Source organism: Ambystoma mexicanum, chromosome 3q, assembly GCF_040938575.1.
Source record: "Ambystoma mexicanum isolate Mex_15411 chromosome 3q, UKY_AmexF1_1, whole genome shotgun sequence".
Lineage (NCBI taxonomy): Eukaryota > Metazoa > Chordata > Amphibia > Caudata > Ambystomatidae > Ambystoma > Ambystoma mexicanum.
Window position 1 is genome coordinate 784,061,906 of NC_090926.1, and position 22,538 is coordinate 784,084,443.

Here is a 22,538-nt window from a genome sequence, read left to right on the forward strand (position 1 = left end):
GACCCATATAAAGAAGGCATCCCTGTGGGGAATTATACGGGCTGCGAGTGTACGTGTGCTGGTATGGCATGGTTTCGGAAATAGGAATTGACTATCTGCACATTGCCTTAAGGATGACATATCTGCCCTCTATGTCTTTATCACAGCTAAGAAACTGAAAGGGTAGTGAGCCGTCAACCCATGTGAGGACACCTCCTGCATATTTAGAATATGGAGCCCCATATACTGCAGTCACACTGAAAAACCACACAGGTCAATTAGTTCTACAAGTTGAAAAGTGCCAACGTATGTTGTCATTCTCTCAATCTTGCCTTGGTGAACAGTATAGTGCTAAAAGGCAAATGCTAAATTGGGATAACTGGGCATGTGTCGTCTGCTATTCAAAGAAATGATTTCAAATTTTTAATGGTGATTCTATGTCTAGCAGAGGCAGTTAAAAATCAAAAGATAAAAAGGAACAACGTTTTTCAAAAAAATGTAAGGAGTGAGAAACGGTTTGTCCTCTTGTGTGGTGTTAGTTGAAGGATTCGTACATACACACTTACAGAGGGCTCACTGCTGTATAAAATACTTGCAGTTGATCTGGTTGGTTGTAGGTTTTGTAAAGTTAGGGACAACCCCACTTAGACACTAGAGATTCCTACTCGTCGTTAGGTCGCTCTGTTCAATGTTTTGCTATTTATAATGTATCTCCATCAGTTTGATGAAGAAAAAGAGCAATCTTTTGTTGTGACTTTATTTAATTTTCACTAGACTAGATTGTTCTTAAACCGACCGGTTTCAGTGGAATATTGTGGATATACCACTTTCTTCCGGGCTATCGAAAAGGCACCAACCTGTGTGCCTTATTTGTTTTAAATGCAGCATTGTCTGCAGTGGTTGTTATTATTCACCTTCTCCATGATTGTTAAGTTCTCGGGAAATTCAGGAGTGGGCACTGTTGCAGGGTGCCTGGAAAGTCTGGCACCCCGTACCTTCTATTCCTTAGTAAGGCGTGTGCAGGATCTGGCGAGCTGCGCGTGAATTCAGAACGCGGCGGCCCCATATACTGCACCTCCCCAATATTTTGCCACAGCCTCTTGTTCCTTGCCTGTCAGGTGGGTCTCTTGAAGAAGGGCTATCGAGATCTTCTTGCATTGAAGATATGACTTGACCCTGTTTCTGCGTATGTATGTGCCAAAGCCTCCGACATTCCATGTAACAATTTTAATCTGCGTCATCTTTTCATGTGTGTATTACTAAATGGGAGGCAGTAGTGCTCTGTATTTCAGAGCATGCTGGGATATGGGATCGCAAGCAGTGTAATACATGATTCACACAGTAACTTTCTTTTCCCCCTCTCATATTTATGCAGTATAGAGAACAAAAGGACAACATTTCAGCTTGTTTGGGTAAGACAAACTTAACTTCAATAACCAACCACGGTACGTGGGGTTCCAACTGTGCCCAACAGATACATTCTGCTCAGGCCTGCCAGTGCTCGCTTTTCCAAGCAGGCACCGGCCAAGAGATTCAGCAGGGGGCTGGGGGGTTCCATCAGAACTCAGTGGGATGGGTTTCCGGCTCCAGCATGTTGGCTGCTCTTGCAACGGCCCCGATCTAGTCTTATGACAATCTGTGATGCAGTTTTAGCAGTTCGGTTTTCTATGTCCGGATATTTTTACCAGTCAGTTGCAGTGGTGTTCGTCGACCATGGTGTCTAAATGGCTGTGGCTTTTGTGTCCTGTTGTGCAGGGATCTTCATACGTGTCCAGGTTGTTTTGTTCTAGCCACATCGTTATGCCTCAGGGGATTCAAAGAACCTAGCTCTGCCATCGTATATCACCTTGATTCTTGCAGGGTATGTGAGCATGCATCTTATTCCTTTCTTACGGAGCCCGGCTTTGACTAATGAATCGATTTCGTTGTTGCTGCACTAGAGGGGTATAATCTGGGTATATAGCCACATTTGAGCCACCGCGCTCATCTCCCCACCATTTCTGGAAAACTGCAACAGCACTTCCCTTTCACGAAAGTTCAGTATTTTGACTATGATCGGATGGGGGTGCGACCCAGGTGGGGGCTTCTTTTGAAGAGATCTGTGCGCCCACTCTACTGCAAATCCTTGTAATAGTCTGTTTGCGCCAACTTCTTGTAGGAACATATTCTTGATATATGTCATAGGGCGTCTGCCCTCCGTGTCCTCTGGAATCCCAAGGACCCTGACATTATTTCTGTGGGAGCGACTCTCCGCATCTTCTGCCCTCTGTTCAAGGAAGCGATTCTTAGTCACTAGTGTTTTCAACCTTACAGCCAAGTCAGTAGCAGCGGCAGTGGTTTCTTTTAGCTGTTGTTCTGTGTTTGATACTTGCTCTGCCAGAGTTCGCACATCATGGCGCAGTAGTTGCACGTCTATTTCAACCTCATTTAGGTTCTTAGGGCCGCTGCCAGCACCTTGTCTTCCTGTGGATCTGAGCGAGCATCTGATCCCTTTGTCGCAGGGTCGTTTTCCGTCGTGGTTGGTGCCTGCGTCTTCCCAAGCCCTGCAAAGGAGTCCATTATACTGCCCTTCTGTTTATTCTTTGTAGCAGGCATGTTGCCCGTCTGTGCCGATGTTATTTGTCTGCACATCAATATGCCTCAATGTACACTCAGTGGTTCACTTTTTTTTGGGTCACTCGTCTTTCTATGGAGACCGCAGATCTACGCAAGGGTGACGTAGTTTGGTTATCAACAAGGATATTTGTCCAGCATGTTGGCATCTCCCACCAGTGAACTTACTCTGCAACCGCTTGCATGGTTCCTATAACCCACATGCGTCCAGCTGGGGTATATCTCTGGGGTAGGTTGCTCTCTAGGGTCTGAAGCCTCAGGAGTTCCGTCAGTACTTGGGCTTTTTAGCCAGGCAGTGCTTGTTCAGGCAATCCGTAATATATTTATATTGTTCTGCCAGTGGTGATTATTTGTGCGTGTAAAAGGTTCCCCCCGGGAGTTCCTTAAATGCTTGCAGGCTTATCAAGAGTAGCACCACCCTCCTAGTCTAGTGTCTATATAAAAAGGCACTGTCACAATCACTCACCTCCCTGCCCATCCGGAGCGTAGCTCCTTTGTTTGCGGTCGCCTGTGGGTATCACGTTTCTAGGCACTCGTGTTCATGGGGGCTTCAGGGGTCTGTCTTGGACGTGAGCAGGAGAGACCTGGGTCCTAGACAGTTGGAAGAACAAGAGAGGGCTCAGTGCTGCCGACATGCTCCCTGTTGTGCCCTTTGTGTTTGCGGTCCGCAGCGTGTCTGCCGTCCGCTACTCCACTCTCCGGTTGCAGATTCTGCAGGAGGGCACCCAGCCCTTGGGCTCACAACAAGCTGGTGAGCCGTGCCGTGTATCCTGAACCGGTGTCGTGAATGCTTGTCCGCTCAGCGGGTCCCTCCAGTTTCAGGCATGTGGCCGCCACCCGCGAAGTACAGGCTAGGGTGCACACGTGCGTTTCCTCCAATGCAGCCTGCTGGGCAGTTCGCACGCTTGTGAGGACCTGGGGGGGATCCAGCAACTCGCTGCGTGAAAGGCTCTGGTAATTTGTAGCCTTCAGTAGGCTGCTGTATTATGGGCTTTGATATGGGGGTCGGGCACGATTCCTTCCTCCTGACTGTTCGTACCTGTATATTCGCTGTTTTCAGCCTCTGACTCTGCGTCTTTGTGTTTGCGGTCCGCAGTGGGCCTGCTGTCTGCTATTCCAATCTCCGGTTGCAGATTCTAGGGCCCGCAGCAAGCAGGTGAGCCACGTCCTGTAATCAGATCTGCCGGCAAGAATGCTCATCCGCTCAGCAGGTCTCTCTTGCTTCAGGTATGCGCCCGCCACCCACGACGTGCAGGCTAGGGCACACACGTGTGCTTCCTACGGTGCAGGCTGTGAGCCGTTTGCACATCTGTGAGACCTCGGGGAAGGGGCATCCAGTCACCCGCTGCAGGAGAGGCACGGTTATTTCGTAGTTCTCTGTAGGTTACTAGGCAATGTGCTTTGAAGTGGGGGCCAGACGTGATTCCTCCCTCTTAACTGTGTGTTTCTGGCTTCCAACTCAGCGTCTTTGCATCACTTCTCCAGTTGGCCAGGTCCTCCAGACTCCACTGTGCTGACCCGGTCTCAGGAGTCTTCTAGGGGAGTCGCTTGGTCGCACACCGAAGTTTGCGTCAGCACTGTTCTGGGTGTTGCTCTGTGAGCACCCGGGGCACCTCAGAGCACCAGAGTTCTCGTTGCTGTTTCAGTACAGTCGTGTTGGATCACCGTTGCTACCATTGTCTCGCTATGCTGACCGTCTTCAGCGCTACTCCCATTAAGTGGTGCTTCGCGCGTGTGCCGCCATCTTGCTTGGAAGTTTTGGCGCGCTCGCCAGGCTCTGTCGATTTTTCAGTATCAGGTAATATTATCCCCACCAAAAATATCGCCGTGTATATGGTCGTCCGGAACGCCCATAGGCGATATTTTTAGTGGGGATAATATTAGGGTTTTTTGGAAGCAGGGGTTGTGGGGGTGCCCCCCGGTCATTTTAAAATAATACAGGTGTTGCTGGGGTTCCCCGCATTTTCCATGCCTTAATATTGCCGCAAAAATAGGGCAATATTTTTGTAGGGGTTATTAACGCATAGAACCGATGTTTCAGCGTCTCGCTGCCTCTAGTATACCCGAATCTGCTCATTCTGGTCTGCGGAGGTTGGGGAACAGTTATCTGGACAAGTTCAGTGCAAAAAAAGGGGTTAATAAATGCTGTTAAAAGAATCAGCATGGGATGAATACCGGAGCTCGATGTACACACAGTCTTACAGCATGAGCTCCAGACCACGCCCCTCTGTACTACAAACTGATGGCCAATAGCACAGAGGTGGACAAGGATAGAAATGACCTCATGTAGACGAAGTTGGAGACAGTAACAGATTTATATCAGGTGATTGATAGGCATACAGTCCCCTAGGTGCTGGTTGTTCATACAATACATTGGGTGTCCGCTCTGGTACCAGATTCGTTTTTATTGATTAACAGAATATCAAGATCAGGCAACGCATAGACTGATCTCTCAAAATTGGAAAAGCAAGTCACTGAAGTGGAAGAAAAAAAAAACAAAAGAGAACTAGAGAAACTAGGAAGCTTGATGGTACCAACGACATGAGATTTGGAACACGGTTCACTCATACAGGACAAAATAATTTAAACAGAAAAAACACAATGCATTTACATAGTAGGCAGTGGTAATAACTCTGCCTCAATTTGTATTGGTAAAGAAAGATTTTAAAACACAGGCAAGGATCGAAATTGCTGTGTTCTATTACGTTCTCGCTTGTCGCCTAAAAAGCTGGTAGCTTCAACCCAACAGCCACCATGTGCAATTTCTGACTCACTATGCAACTGGTGCTATACTATCATTAACTCAGTGCATTTGGAACTGTGCACAAAAGAGCACACTTCTGAAACATCAGTCTTGTGTGAAAGTTAGATTTTTGACACAATGTACAAGTTCCTTGTTCCCCTGAAGTACCACCTGCTTAGAGGCAGATGCCAGAAACCCAAGAGCACCTTCTCATTAAATCTCTATTTCAAAACTGCACAGTATTTCTGTTAGGAACTACAAACTTGAGAAAACTCAGAAAGCCCAGTGGTATTACCTTAAAAGAAAGACTAATGTAGTCAAAATATGTGTAGCCTTTATAAAAGTAAAGAGAGGGATCAAATTGCACTAGACAGAACTTTAAGGGGTGAAATACACAAGGAATATTTTAGAAAGACAGCTTAAAAAAGAGAACTGTTCAAAACATGAATAATAAATCTCCAAATAATGTACTAAGCTAGACATGTCATTGTTCAGAGCATTAAAGTAGTGAAAGCCTACCATGTGAGGTGGTAGGAAGCTCATTAGCACGATACATTGACAAAACCTGGTAACAATCAATAAATAAATACAGCAATGGCTTCTGCACCACAGCAGATATTCCACATGAAGAGCAAGGATGTTGACTGCGGGAGAGGGGGGTGGGGGCGGGGGGTATTTTTCAAGAGCCAGTCCCATGGTGAACCCTAGACAACAATCCTGCTTAAAAAGCGCAGACTTATGTCAAAACGAAAGAAAAAGGCCATATTACCACGAGCATCTAAGCTTCCTGATTTTGCCCACAAACACGGAAAAGAGCGCAAAGGCACCCATAAAGAGCAGGGAAACCCCACATCAAAATGGATGCACCTTTCCTAAGCAACACGGTTTCCAGGGATTGCAATAACTACGTAGACACCTGCAGGCTGATTGGATTCCTTCCACTACCAACAGCCAATCGGGAGCCGGCAGGGTGTTCAGCTGCCCCCCGCCCCAATCGAAGGCCCACACAAAGGGCCCAGTCCGAGCCTTTCCGAGCCTGGAAGGCTCCCTCCCCTCGATGCAGCTGGGACCCACAGGTTCCTGTGCCACTGGACTTGCACGCTATCTGCAAATTCATCACAAGAGTTGATGGCTGAACTCTTCTACTGCCACTAAATACTCTGAACGTGATCTGTACTCACTTCTGCCTGCCTCAACTAGTCTACTTCCTCGTTGCATTTGTGCCCCGCTTTTGGACTCTCAAACTTAGGTTCTGTATTGAACATCCTATACACCCCAGATTGCACTGCATTTTGTGCCCCTTCTGCAACCACTAGGCCCCTTGCGAGCAGAGCCTGAACCTGCAGTGCAGCCTCTCCTCCTCCCTTCGACCATCCTCTGCCACCGTCATGGCACTCGCCATCTTTCCAATCTTCTCCAACTGCTACACTATCACCTATCCTCCTTCTCTTACAAAGTGTGGTAGGAAAAAGCATATGAAACACATAATGAGAGCTAACCCTGGCCTACCTATCGCAGACACACATGTCAGTGCCACGTCCAGAGAGGTCTTCACTTACATCCTTTTCTGGGTTCCTTCTCCAGATCTATGGACTCATCTCCTCTCTCCTCCTTTTCACATTCTCTCACATTAATGGTGGCACCAATTCAGAAGTCCACTTGACTGGCTTATCATCACGCTGCATAATTAATGTCCATCACACAGGCACCATCTATGCTCAGGGTCCTCAACACAACCTCCTCCTCATCATCCTCTTTGACTGGCCCCTGCCATCCCTCATCAACTTCCTTTCTTCCTTCACCCGCCTCTCCCCCACCACTCCCTCTGACTGGTGTACCACGCCCCGTACTCCACCTAAGAAAAACTTAAAAGGCAGCAACCTCCATCACCTGGCTAGTCTCGACGCCCGCTCGGCCAATAAACACTCCACCGACATCTGCCTCCTTCTTGAAGACACAGACCTTGACATTCTCGCCCTTATCGAGACATGGTTCAAAGACAGCTCAGTCACTGCTTTTGACTCCCTTCTCCCTGATGGCTTCAAGATCATTTCCAAGCCACCTCATAGTGCCTTAATCTTCCCCGAGTGGGTTCCTTCGATCATAGCCGCCCAGCTCTAATCTTCCTTTGAAAGCCTGGTCTGCAAGTTGGTCATCTCTCCCTCCTCCTCCCTGACCACTGCTACCATCTATAGGCCTCCCGGAGTTACCACCCTGTTCCTCTCAGAATGGGCTGATTTATGTTCCTCCCTACTCTCCACCACCTCCAACCTCCTCGTCATGGGCAATTTCAACATCCAATTGGACTACCCTGTCACAGCATCCACTCTCTTCCTTGACCTCTGCACCTCTCTATCCCTTCTCCATTCTCCATTCTGGCCCAACCCACTCGGATGGACACACTCTGGATGCCCTCATCCATTCTGACCTCTCTCGCTCCCCCCCCACCTCCCTCTGGCACTCTACTCTCTTGGTCAGATCATTCTCTCATCCCCTCTCACCTGGGTCCCCTCGGCCCTCTGACTGCACCTCCAAAAGCCCTGCCAACTCGTTCACGAATATCCGTCCGATGAAACGAGTGTCAGCTGCTGCTTCACATCCACTTTCATCCCCCCTCTCCCCACCTCCGACTCTACCACCGACTTTGCTCTCAGCAACCTCCATTTGGCCATTACCAACACCCTTGACATTCTTGCCCCAGTCATGAGGATCCGCTTGAAACCCGCCTGAAGAAGTTACCAGAGTTGTCCGCTCCATGAAGGTCTCTTCCAAACAGGTTTCCCCCTGCTCTTCCAGAACCATCAAGGACAACATAGGCTCTCTTACCCCTGTACTCGCTGATCTCTGCAACCACTCTTTTGCCACCAGATCTTTACCCTCCTCCCTCAAGCACTCCCTCCTAAAAAGACCTACAGCAGACCCTATCTGTCCAGCCAACTACTGTCCTAATTCTATCATCCACTTCCTTGGGAACTCCTGGAAAAGCTTGCCTTCCCACAACTTACCTCACACATAGAACTTGTTGGTGGTCTCCACGACCATCAATCTGGACTCCAAGCATCCAGAGGCACAGAAACTGCTCTTCTGAACACCCGTAAAAAACTGCTTGCATCTCTGGACACTAACTCTCCAGCTGTCCTCATCCTACCCGATCTCTCCTCTGCCTTCGACACGGTCAACCATTCTATCCTCATAAACTAGTTCCACGATACCCTTGGCATCTCAGAACGGGCACTGGACAGGCTGACCTCCTTCCTAACTGACCGTTCATCCCAAGTCATTTTGGGCTCCTTCTCCTCACCTACTTCCTTCTGCACCTGGGGTGTCCCCCCCAGGGCTCAAACTTCTCCACTGGCTCTTCAACACTTACCTTGCTCAGCTGACACTCCTCATCTCCTCCTTCTCTGTCAACTTCCAGTACTATGCAGATAACACTCTGCTGTTTTTCAAACTTCCTGCTGACTCTCTTGCATCTTCCATCATCCCGACCACCTATCTGCCATCCAGGCCTGGTGCACTTCCAACAATCTCTGCCTTAATGCCAGCAAAACTGAGATCATTCCCATTGGGACACCTGCTCCCTCGTTTTCCCCCCTCACTCTGGTCATCCTCTATGGGCTCTCCCCCTGCTCCTTCTTCTGAAGCCAGAAACCTTGGAGTCATCTTCAACTCTTCCCTCAACTCTTCCCTCACACTCAGGACATTGCCAAGAAGTCCCACTTTTCAATTCTCACTTTTCCCACTTTCCCCCAGAAGCGCAATGTTACCCAAGTCCTCGTTCTCTCTAGGCTTGACTATTGCAATAGCCTTTTCCTGAATCTACCTTCTTCCACCCTAGGACCCCGCCAGCTAATCCAGAATAGGGCAGCAAGACTTATCCTTGGTCTTAAGCCAAGGGACGGCACCACACTCTGCAACTTTCTCTTACTAAATACTCTCCCCATAGACCTCTACGGTCCTCTGGCACAAACTGTGTGTAAAGCGTTTCGCCAAACAGAGGGCGGAGGCCGATCACTTTCTTCAGCTGGCTCCCTCTTATGGAACAGCCTCCCCTTCCTCTTCGTCTTGAGCAGGACTTCCTCAAATTCCGGAAGCTCCTCAAGACTTTCCGCCTCACCTCCTCCTTCCCTTCCTTCCTCCTCAGTTAATCTCACAGTCACTGTGATTAGTGTCCAGGGCCCTTAGGCATACTTTGGGATCCTGGCCTCCCGCATCCAATCGCTGTAGCCTCTGCCTACCTCACAGCACTTGCCTTGGCACCCACCGGCCTTCATCCTGTAGGCTTGCACTATCTACCCAATGCAGCTCCTGGCTGCACAGCACTTACCATACTATGCACTTCATCTGCTGCTCACCCACGAGCATGGACATTCCAGCATCTACCCCCACTTCCCTCTTCCCTCTTCTCGCTGTACTTGAACGTTCTGAAAGCTCACATGGCATTGTAGGTTTGTCTTTATCTTCCACTGTTATATTGTTTTTTTCAATCCCTTGTTTCACTCCCATGTTCCGTCCCTGCTGCCCTGTGGGAGCTTTGAAACAGAATTAACTTACTGTATAAGCGCCTAACAAATGCACAATAAATAAAATAAATAGATCACATGAATTTACCAACCTGAGCACCCAGAAGAATTTAATAGGATCCCTTTATGAACAATTCATATGGACAAACTTCTTCATTCACTTAGAATACTAAGCATGAGAACAAGAGCATGAAATGTGGGTAGTGAACAAGAGAAGGGTTCAAAAATGTTTAAATAAGAGTTGTTAGAAGAACTGAAGGGTGTGTCTGTAATCATACCTTTGCTGATTGGTTCACTGACCTGTTCGAACTTCCACCCATCTGACATAGTGGAGACCATCTGAGTGAGCTCCTCCTCCTGACATTGCAGCACCCGGTACACATGCTTCACTGGACCCTAAGGATAGACAATGCATTCAACAATAATCCATTTGTGTATGAACCAACACCCAACAGGAAAGAAAACAGCCCCACATGTACTGTCCTTAGTCCTAGATCTCACAGACGATTGTCTAAAAGATGGACAATGTATACAACCCTACTTTTTAGTTAAATTACAAAATAGAAATACATAAACCATTCCAACCACACTTCCAGGAAGCTGATGAAACACTGCCCCGTCCTCTACTATATATGTTCGGGAGCGAAGTAGCTTAAATGCAATTAAACAAAGGCATTTGTCCAAATTGCTACAATTTGCCGAGCGCCTGAAGCATGACTGAATTCAAAATTCCCACCTCAAACCCATTATGTAGGCACATCTGCATACCATTGAGCTTGCAGGATTCAAGTTGCATATGATACCAGCAGAGAAGTGGAAGATCAAGAAGAAAAAAAACGCAACAAAGCGGCCTAAAGTTACAGTTGATTCATGTGGGCATTGGAGAACAATTATTACTATGCACCTTAAATTGATTCTTAACAAGATTGCAATAAAAACGTGTAAAGTTAACACAGACTCACCATCAAAGATTACGTCACATTTGAACAGGACCAAGATATCCCCATCAACACCCAGAGGCCCCGGCCCACAGCACTATGGCATGTTCCATCTCTGCACTGTATGCAAGTGCTGCTCACCTGAGATGTCCTGTTCTCATTATCTCGTATCCGCTCCTTCACCAATCGTACGAGTGCAGCAATGTTGTAAAACTCTGCCTCCTCAAGGACACCTGAAACAAAAATCCAAAAGATATGATTAGCAAGCCAATGATTAAGAGGTGTAACCTAACAGCTATACAGACATCGGTGTGCTCTTGTAATGGACAATCTGCAAGTGTTTGAGTGCTCAATCACAGTGCACATGGATGAGGGGGGATTATGCCTGTGATGAGTGACAACTGGTGAGGAATCTGATTGCACTGGACTCAAAGCGCTTCTAGCTTGTGATGGGTTATGAGACAGGCGAATAACATTTCCTTCTACCGCCTAGGTCCTAATTCCCCACAGGACAGGGTACATGCTCTTATGAAGCGTGACCAAACAACTCAAACTACTTTGTATAGTTCTCTTTATGGCAATTTCTACCAATGCATTAATAGAGAAAAGAGTAAGACATGATCGAATGAGGACAAAACATTTCAGATCAGTGGAGGGGGAAATCAAAAAGACTACTAAGGCGGTCAGTGATTATGTTGTGAATGGAAAGAAGACAGAAAGAGTGCGGAAGAGTCAGCAAATAGAGAAGAAGGGTGCCATCTAGAGTAGGAACAAGGACAAATTAATGGAGGCAAAGGGGCCAAGAGGTGTGGGAAGAATACAGAGGTAGAACGGAAGGGATATAGAGAGAAGTCCAAGTGCCACCCCCTCTCTCTCCCCATTACATACACCTGAAGTGTCATCTCACCAGGTGCCTTAATGGTGACTAGCACCGACCAGTAGAAGCCCTTGCAGCCAATGGTCTCAGACCTTCAATGGGGCTGCAGCAGACATTGCGTCAAGAGCAAAGGATGCAGAGTAATAAAGTAAATTCAGGTGTGTAGCAGAGCTTGGCTGACCCGTTTGGAAGAAACCCTTTGGTCATGTGCCCTGAAACGCTCAATTCAGCTTTTCCTCACTACGTGGAACGAAAACATTTCTTCAGAACAGCACTGCTTAATACATCAAGCCCACTACCTACTCACACTCCTCTTTCTTCCCAGCAAGACACGGGAATCCCCAGTTTGAGCATGTAGTAGCTGCTGATCCATTGTTTCAATTGAGGTGTGTACAGATTATCCACAAAGGACAGTAGCGACATAGTAGCAATGAAGACCATAATTGAGAGTTGGTGGGTGGGAGCGAGGGGGTCAAGAGAAAGAAATTGTAAATACCGGGTTTACAAATGGCATAATGGCATGATAAAGCACAATGTTTTGTTCAGAAATTGTGTAAAACGCCATACACTTTACAGTCTGCTCTTTCTATAGGGTAAAATAACCAATGGATTTTAGGTCACCAACAAACAGTACAGAGAAACAATGTCCAACACATTTTGTGATGCTTTTGACTACAATATAGGTGAGCATGGTTACTGTAAAACAAACTCCAGCATGCACTGCCCACAATATATTGCAGTAATATTCATCCAGTACAGGAGGACATTTTCATGCTGGCAGTACAGGCCAGCTAGAAAGAGGCCGGTTGGTGCTTCCAAACTGCACTTAACCCAGCAGCAAAGCTATCTTGCATTTTTCCTCTGTTCCAACTAACCGCTCTTTAAGACTCGCCCAAGTGGCTGGATTCAATTCCACTATTTGCTGGACATGTGGACTATTGTTCTATGTTCCTGAGTGAGTTGGAATTCGTTTACCCACTCACGCTTTCTTTTAATCTTTTTACATGTCTCTTATTTAGGATTCTCCATATTTTGCTTTTGGGATTCTACTTTCCTATAACTCTGGGCATCTGCATTTTCCTATTGCAGCACACAGCACTTTCTGGGCAGTGTTGCTTGGGTGCCCCTTTGACTCCCCTTTTATTTTCTCTTGGGTTCCTTGTGTGAATTTCTGCCCCCAAGGACAGAAGGATATAATTTGTTCTACAATCCCCATAGTGAGATCAGAACACCCCACCTTATGTGGAGTGCTGAGGAGGTACATAGTATCCCCCTTTCTCGCTGTTGCTGTAACTTTTATGTTACAGTTACTTACCTTGCAGAACACATGTTCTCAAGGGTAGAGCGAGAGAGATAATTGTATCCCCTCTACATTACATATTGAGCAACCAGCCCACCTCACCTTATGTGGAGTGCTGTGGGGTTACTCTGTATCCCCTTTCTCACTGCTCCTGAAAACATTTATTTTACAGTGACACACTATTATGGCTGGTGTTAGTGGATATGTTCTGAGTTTTGTGTGATTTGTATTCGCAGGCTGTCAATCCAGCCATGATAATGCACAGAAGGGTAACCATTTATCCACAATGGTGGCTTCTTTTTTTTTCGTTTTCTAGTGTGCTTGTCCTTTCTTGGTCCTTCTGCCATCCAGGGAGGGGGAGGGCCTGGTTTGATTTTGGTCTTCAGCCGGAACCCTTTGTGTAGCCTGAAAGGACAGCCACCCCAAAGATTGAATATAGCACGTGTGCTGATTGGCTGGGTTCCTGGATGAATGGCCGGGATCTGGAAGCTGAAGATAAGTTGACCCCTGGAGCTGAATCCGTGGAAGAAGAAAAGAAGATGGCTGTAGCTGAATTCCAGCGGCTGGATATGCCTGCCTTGTAAAGGTTGCCTGTGCCGACCCCTTCTTCCATGCGACCTGGGAACCCCGAAGACGACGACTCCGACCCTTGTACTGGTGGGACCAATCAGTCTCAAGACCTGCATTTTGAGCCATCCCACGATGAGCTATGACCTTCCTGGGCTGCAAACCGCCAATACCCTGGGACCTGGAGGCTGAGGGTAACATCTTCCTGTGAATGAATTTTGCTGAAACTTCGTTGACTCCTGTTGGACCTCCAGAAGCAATAATCCACTCTGCGAGGCCCCCGAACGAGAGTGCTGGACCGAGATAGCAAGGCGAATCGATCAGATAACCGTTCCACATCTGGTACCTTGAAAAGGGTGCCAAATCCACTGAGCCGCGAGAAGCACAGAAGAATCCTTTGTTGGGAGCCTTTTCTGTTGACTGATGCTGCAAGTTCCCATCCAGTGTCCTTTCTTTTGTCACCACGACTAAGAATCCATAGACTGGGTCCTGTGCTGCTGCATCGTGAAGCTGGCCATCTGCAAGCTCTTCTTCACTGTGGAGGTACTGTGTGGCTGAGGGTAATACTTACCTAAAGTATTGTGTCGATCCTCTGTGGCTAGGGTGGTGATTCATTTACTTGGGAGTTTGCCGAGGCCCAATGCTGGAACGCATCTAAGGAGCTTTCTACGAAGTCCCTGAACACTTTCTACTAACTCTAAAGTCTGTACTTGTTGGACGAGAGATACTCTGAAACTCTGACTTTCCTGCAACTGTGCCTTATCCTGACCCGCCTACTGTTGGCCACTAGGCCACCATTGTCCCCCTTCGGTCTCCGAGATCACTCATTCCTTAGAATAGGGAAGGAATTTTAAAGTATAAGGCTTCTAAATAGAAAATAGAGCAAGTGCGTTTGTGCTGAAACTGGTGATCTCTGAAATATAATAAGTTGCAAAGTGTTACAAAGTTCATACTTTCCTGTGAATTGCTTACTGCCATTCTGAAAAGTATATGTAATTTACTTACCTTGTAATTGTGTTCCAATATTCTAGAAACAAACAGAGTTGGTATTACTGTATTATCCTGAAACTGAATAAGTGCAACAAAGTAATGCCAAGAGGCTTTTACCCACCGTGGATAGCATACTGCCAATCAAAATGTGTAACACTAGGTTTTACTCACCATGAACTGCCTACTGCTATTCTAAATACAGGTTTATATTTGGTTTACTTACCATAAGTATTGTGTTGGTTATTTGACTTGTGTTTATGACTTATAATAGTACTTGCCTTTCTAAAGATTACTCTTTATCTATGTGTATATAAAATAAACCATTCTATGTACAGTACATCCGTGTATCAGTGTTTCATTGGGCCATTTGTATGCTACAAGTTCTTTGTACATCTCTACAGCCCTCTCTCCCTCCCAAGATAAGCCTCGCTGCGAGACCATTGCTACCAAAATAACAGGTGGTACAGCCTTGTTAGGCAAGAATTGATGTAACCCTGCGGGAGACTACACAAAACTTGTCCTCTTGGTATTAGGTAACCCATCATTTGGTATAGGCCTGTACTACAGAGGTTAGTCGTGTGAATGAGCAGCCAGGCTTATCTCAAGGGGGGTAAATGTGAGCTGTATAGCTGTAGCAATGAAATCCACACTTACACTCAAGGTTTCAGTTATAAATAAGTATTTAACAGTACTTTTTAAATAAGCATGCGTTCAAAAAGGCAATGTATGTAACAATAAAATATAGTTTAAAATACTTTTCCAGAATCAACACAAAGCTAGTAGACACTCTTTAGAGATGCTGTTTAGACGCTTCCTACAACCTGAGGTGACTTCACTAACTAGGACAGTAATGTAATTTATATATCACTAGTAAGTACACTTTGTGGATTCTGAGGTTTGCAGAATTTCGCCACGAAAGCCTCTTTGAGCCTGAATTTCACAGGAGAGGAGCACTACAGCGTGGGGCATCCCTGCAGAGCAGCTTCTGATGACCACTTCAACTGCTTTGACCCCCTCCACATGACGACCCGACCAGCAAGTGTACAGATGCCGCAGGGAAGCACAGGAAGCAGGGAAGCGTTGTTGTTAGCAACGTGTAACCAGTGCCTCCTCAGGATTGGCTCCCGCTCCGTTAAGTTGCTGCCAGGGCAACCGACAGGCGAAAGCCGGCCCCTTTACCCAAAGCCCAGTACCTAATGTTCCTTCCTGTCTGAGCCTGTCCGAGACACCGAGCTAGAGCCAGAAACTGTGCTCCTTCGCCTTCATTGCATCTACCCATACCAATTCTGTCTTCCTAACCACATGATGAAGTCAGCTCCTCACCCGCTACCTAGAACCCTCAAGCTGCGCGCTCAACGTTTGCTGACACTACAGCAGTAAGCAAAAGTCACCCGGTCATCCACCGTAGAAGCCTGACTAGTCTGCGCATTATCCATGCCCTCATCCGGCCAGGCACTGCTCAGCAATCCAACCTCCCACATTTATATGGCCAATTTGTCTCCTTGGCAGAGCACGCAAGTCTACAACACGTATGTACGTCTACCTTCATCCTCATCTTCTTATCACGGAATGCAAGCCCTCGCCATCAACCTTGTTTATAGCACGCCAACACTGACATTCCACTCAGTAACTCTAGCCCAAGCAGTTGAACTGGTAATAAAGCACCAGGAAGTAGCGAATAATACCGCTCATACACAGCACATACTTTATTGCCCTGAACCTACTTGTGCATGAAAATGCATCGCACCCGCATATAGGCCAGTACCAGGGGGACCCTGCCCATGTGCCAGTAATATTTGGTTGTTGCAGCCTGCCTATGTGCCAGTAATATTTGGTTGTTGCACCCTGCCCATGTACCAGTAATATTTGATTTCTGCACCCTGCTTACCAACCCCTAGTATGGCTACTCAACACAAAATCTAACGAGCATCAGCATCCAGCCCCACCCCTGCTTTTACAGCTCAGGGGCTCCGACTAACTGCTCCCCCTTTCACCTAAGCCCAGTAGCATCCACAACCCAGCATGACCCGCCTACCACCTAATTCGAAGGACATTCCACCCACACCATTCTTGCCCTCCCTTATCCGTTTCCAGACTAAGCCTCACGCTCAAACTCCCGACCACATCCTACAATGTGGCCCACAATCCTGCCCAGCCAAATGACTACACAAAGGCCAATGCCTATCTCACACGCCCAAGATCCACCACTAGCAGGAACTTAACTATAGGCTTGCGCACAGCTCCGCTGAATCCTGCAAACACAATGCCTGCACACCTCCCCCACACAACGCCAACCCCAATCCCTTGCCACCAGCAAAAAACACCACCCCGCATCAGCCACCTCCAAACCAGCCAAGCCAGAACGTAACACTAGCCCATCCCCTTCCAATTTGCCCTTTTAAACATACGCTCGCTCCCTGCGCACGCCCCTGAGATCCGTGACCTACTCTCAAACTTAGACCTTGATGCCCTCGTGATTACTGAATCCTGGCTACATGAAGCAGCAGGGTCAGCTTTCTCCCTACCCTTCCACCAGGATACACCTTAATCCAGCAGGACAGACTTATCTAAAGGAGGTGGAGTGGCGCTCATATTTAAGGACTCCCTATTGATCAGACAGATCGATAGGAGGCAATGCGGATGCCCTCACCATGAAACGTTCCCTCTCGCCCAACTGCACAATTGCCATGCACATCATCTACTACCCGCCCCCGGTCCACTACTTGACTTTCAGGATAACCTCCTCCACCTACTAAGCAGCAACCTGAAAAACTCCACTAAACCCCTACTAAGAGGGGACCTTAACCTGGGGTTCAATGTCCGTAAGGACAAACAAACTAAATCTCGCACCAAAGTGCTTCAGGCCCTAGGTTTCAAAAAACAAATCTCTAACCTCACTCACTCCAAAGGACGCACCCTAGACTGGGTAGCAGATCATAACTGCAATGTTGACATCAGCTCTATCACCCCTTGCCCTTGGACAGACCACCACCTTATCCACTTCTCCATTCCCAACACTACTAAAACCATCACAGCCATCACACCAGCGCCCCCTCCCTTGTCTAGGAGCGCACACAATCTAACCAAAAACAATATTCTTCCATTCCTAAAGATGTCTGCCCTCAAGCACGTTCCCCAAGGATTCATCACCTTGGTAGAACTCTACGCTATGAATTTAATCTAATATCTATGAATGCACGGGTACTGTGGAATATGCTATCTGTGTATAGGAAAATAATCATTAATGACTGAACACCTCAATTTTCCATACTACGAGACGTTATGAAAGGAAACCAGGAATCACTTTCGTTAAAATGGGCAAATGAATGCAACAACCATCTTGCTGAGATAGGTACGGACCCTGAAACTTTAAAAGCTAACCCAAATCAGGTAAAAAACAAGCTACAGGTAAAAAACAATCTATGGGTACGAGATAGGTGCGCAACAGTAGACAACAGAAACCGTTATAAATTGATGGAGGATGCTGCAATTGAAGGGAAAAATCGTAAACAACCGATGCAATTCTTGGTAAAACCGCGAATGCCAGGCACCGAAGGATGCTTCTAAAATTCAGACTCAATTTGTATGACACAAAAAGAAGCCTAACCCTGAGATTCCGAAGATCAAATGAGACAGACAATTGTCGATTCTGTAATCAACATCTTGAGACCCTAAAACATCTTACGCTGTTTTGCCCCAGTCTAAAGGACCTGAGAACTCTGCACTTAGGTCAAGTAGTCAACCAATATGACACCTTATCTGCAGAAGAGATGTGGCTTAAATTTGCCAACCCAAGAGAAAAGGATGTCTTTGGTTTGACAAATTTTCTGCAAGAACTCGAATGGAAGCGGACTATCTGAGATCAAACGAGGCTAACCCAAGGTATGGAAATTACCTGAGAGGCAGAGCAGTTGATAAGCAAGTGGAAAAACTAAATCAATGGACACCGCTTGGAGAAAACCTCAAAAGTATGACAACCATCTAAAAACTGTTAGGCTGATTAGAACTGGGATGACTTTGGCATGCAGTCGATCACTGAGATAATTAGTTTGACCCCCTTTGCGTTTCTTCGTTGAGTGCCTTGCGTCATTGCTGTTATCCTCCGCTTTGCCTTTTTAAGATGATGTAAGACAAGATCCTTTTCAAAAGTTTGTATAAACTAAAAGAAAAGAAAATTTAAAAAAAAGAACTCTACAATCAAAGAAGCCTCTCTTGAAAAAAGAGAAAGCTAAAACCCTCAGGACATCACCCTATTAGCCTGCAAGAAACTCGCCACCCAGTACAAAAAAGACATTACAGCAGCAGAATCCACCTCCTAAAACACTAGAATCTGGAACGCAAATCTGAATCGAAAGAGCTATTTGCCATATTTAAAGAACTACCCCAGACACCAGCACCCATGATATTATTGAGGATAAATCCTGGTGTGCGAGCATCCAAGCAACTATGCTCAATAAAATCGAACTCTTACAGACTAAAATCAAACCCCCCCTCGCGGCCTTGCCACAAGTACCTCTCGCTCACAGCACCCACCCCCCCCTTATCTGCCAGAAAGAATTACCAGGGTAACATCCTCCAGACCTACCAGGACTCGCCACTCCAACCCACTTAAAATCCCCACCAACTAAAGAGCAAAAAGCAGGAGGGACCTGCTTCATGTTCCTTGCCCCCAAGCACTGGAACCCCCTCACCACTACCTTGCGCAACAAAAAACATCCTATCGAGCATTCTGCAAATCGCTCAAAACCGAGCTCTTCAACTAGCACACTAGTACCCTAGCCTACTCACCCTGCTCAGTGAGGAGGTCTCCTATTGCCTCCATCTGCTTGGTTTTTTCTTGGCCTCCTTTTTGTCTCTGTACTGTTCACCTGTCTGGAAAAAGGTTCAATGTAACCAAGATCTACAGACAGGTGCCCTTGTTCTTTTGCTTTGTAACTAAGTAAGCACTGCTGTAACAGCGCCACAATGCCCCAGGACTGATTTGTGCGTTTTTTACATTTTAAAAATAAATAAATAAAATAAGGGAAGGAAAAATATTAAACAGGTTCTCAGAGCATGTGAGCACTTAAATCTTCCAATGAAGTATAGATAAAAACCTTCCCCAGCAATAATAGTTAAAAACCAAGTTATCACCTCTGAGGGACGGAAAATATCAAAGTCAAATGGACTTGAAGAGTCTGCAGGGAGCCAGGACAGCCAAAGTCAATTGAGCACAGTCTATGGAGCTGAGGCAATTCTTAGATAAAGTCTTGCACAAAGTTAGAGAGTTGGTTGAAGAAATATCCCTGTATGGTCACAAGCTGTTATACTTGTGAAGGGTAGAGCTGAAATAAACTCTAGCAAAGTAGCTACTGCAAGTCACAAAGCAAAAAGACACTGAGGTAAGTACCCCAAGTTGGAACAGTACCTTTGTTAAGAAGAAGAGTGGGCCTGCTGGCTTCTTTTTGGTTGTAGTGATGCAGAGCTTGGGTTCAGGAGCCTCAGTCGTGGGGACAACAGGGAGGACGTCCGGAGGATTCCTGCGGCAGCAATTCGGAGGCAGCTACGGGCTCTTTTCAGAACAGCAGCACGTCGCGGTTGCTCGGTAAACAACACCACTGCAGATCTTGGACACCGGTTGGGCTTCCTTCACTCCTTGAGTCCTGCACCCTGGTGAGGGAACTCGAGCTCCGGTTGTCCTGCTTCTGGATGGTCCTGGGGAAGACTCCTGGAGCTTCTGGCCAGATCACAGACGTTGCACTCGACTACGGATTTTTCAACCCCTGGCACTCGTTTCGAGCAGCAACACAGAAGTACAGCCAGTCGGGGAAGATGGTCCAGTGGAGTTCATCTTGGGGTTAGTTGGTCCCACTAACCCAAGGGAAGAAGTCGTCCCTTCCGGAGCTTCACTTTTCGATCAAAAAAAGGAGTTTCAGCAGAGCAGCAGGGCTCCACCGTGCAATTCAAAGGTCCAGAAGGATGCAGCAAGCTTTGTTCAAAGTTCTTTAACATGTTTTCTTCACAGTGGCCGACTGTCTTCAGTCCCAAAACCCTTGCCTTATAAACCAGTTTCTCCTGTTCATGCACAGCTGTCGTGAATCGACCCTATTAAAAGTCAAGAAGACTTGCGATTGCCCCTCCAATCACTTGGAAGATTCCTTGGCGTTTGGCTCACTGCCAAAAACACGGCGGTTCTGTGTGGACTTCAGCATCCAGAACTCCGCGTTAGTACTTGAGTCAGGCGCTACGGTCACGTGATACACACGGACCATCATTCACGTCTGTATGCGAGTACTACTTATTCTTGCTGCGCACACAGAACAGTGCTCCTTAACTGAGTTCTACAGCTAGTTTTGTAGTGTCCATTTTCTGCAATCTTGTTTCTTGAACCTGTTTTGACTCCTTGGCCTGTTATTACGGATCGCCCATTTTGAACTGCCCCTGATTTGTGGTATTCGGCTCCGTCGGATTGATTCCCGTTACCCCTGACAGGTGCCAAGTACTGTCAGGTTGGAGTGACATATTCTTTACATACAATATCATATACTCACTTACATTGGGTCAGGGGAGACACATATTTAGTTTAGAAAGGTTTTAGGAAGTTAATATGGGTTATATTTTTATACAGCCAAATTTTGCCCTTAACCTTCATTGCAGTCTATGGAGAATGCCCCAAGCCAAGACGGAGGTTCTCAGTCAAAATTCTGATTGGCTGGAGATTGTTTATAGGGAGGACAATGAACATTCTAAACTGCCTTTCATCGTCCTAGCCCAGCTGAGAGGTCGTGTGCCTAGTTGCTCCTGCTTAACTTTGTCAAGGGTGACAAGTTTCTAGCGGTAGAGCGGAAGATCTGAAAAAGAAACAGGAGTCATGTTTGGAGTTTGGTGGAGACACAGGACAGGAGTCAGAAACTTCTGAGGAAAGAAGTTTTCCAGTCTTTTTCAAGATAAGTGACTTTCCAGATTTGTTGAACGTGTAAAAAGGTTATATTTATCTATGAGACTGAAATCAAATCTGTATCAAAAAGATTGAAGCGCATACGTTTGTTTTTATCGCTACAAGTTAAATCAAACTAGCGCGAGAGTTTTTTGTCCGTTATTTTTTACCCGCGCGTGTGTCTCTGCGTGTGAGAGTAAAGCGCGAGCGTGTACTTTGGACTCGCGGATACTGTTCGTTTACGCAATGGGTTTTTCCGCGAGATAATATAAGCGCGTGTGAATGTTGCGCGTGTACTTTATCAATTCGTAAGTTGGACATTAGCGCGAGCGCGTTTACCTGCGAATTGAGTTGCCAGCGCGAGTGCGTGTTTTCCGCGACTAGGATAAAAGCGCGTGTCATTTTTATCGCATCTTGGACATCAGCGCAAGTGCGATTTACCCGCGATTTGAGGCGTCAGCGCGTGTGCGAGTTTCCCGCGACTTGGAGGAAAGCGCGTGTAATTTTTATGCGTCTTGGACATTAGCGCGAGTGCGTTTACCCGCGAATTGAGGCGTCAGCGCGTGTGCGTGTTTCCCGCGACTTGGAGGATAGCGCGTGTAATTTTTATCGCGTCTTGGACTATAGCGCGAGAGCGTTTTTACGCATGTGTGTTTTTCCCGCGATTTGGAGAGAAGCGCGTGAATTTTTTTTTCTTCCCGCGGTTTCTGGCTTTCCACGTGAAGATTTCAGCGCAAGTTTAATTTGTCTTGAGAAAAAGACTTTCGACAAAGAAAATATTAAAAGCCAATACCAGAACTAAAAAGAACTTCATTAATCTTACTTGAAGACCTAGTTCAAGAATCTTGATTTGAGCAGACTAACTACAACTACAAAGTTAATTTACACTCATGGACCTAAGGAAAAGGCTGAGTTTTCTATAAGATTCTGGTCCTCAAGTAAGGAAGTCTTGTCTGCTTTTCACTTCTCTGGGCATTCTGTAGAGAAGAACCAGCGAGTTGATAGCTTCCAGCCTGGTGTTTGTTTCTTTGTCCCTTCCCCCTTTCCCCTGAAAGTGAGGTAAACTGAGCAGTTATATTTATGTCAGCTCAG

The 22,538-nt window shown here is 46.6% G+C and overlaps 1 protein-coding gene across 2 annotated transcripts in view; it reads right to left on the reverse strand.

Annotated features, from left to right (window-relative positions):
* The window catches only part of KCTD2 (potassium channel tetramerization domain containing 2), a 210,836-nt gene that overhangs the window by 90,171 nt on the left and 98,127 nt on the right, over positions 1-22,538 (reverse strand). For both annotated transcript variants that reach the window (XM_069654838.1, XM_069654839.1), the window contains exons 3-4: positions 10,938-11,029; positions 10,159-10,254 (exon numbers count right to left, since the gene is read on the reverse strand). In XM_069654838.1, coding sequence (XP_069510939.1) covers positions 10,159-10,254; positions 10,938-11,029 — 188 coding nt within the window. The remainder of the gene's footprint in view (positions 1-10,158; positions 10,255-10,937; positions 11,030-22,538) is intronic.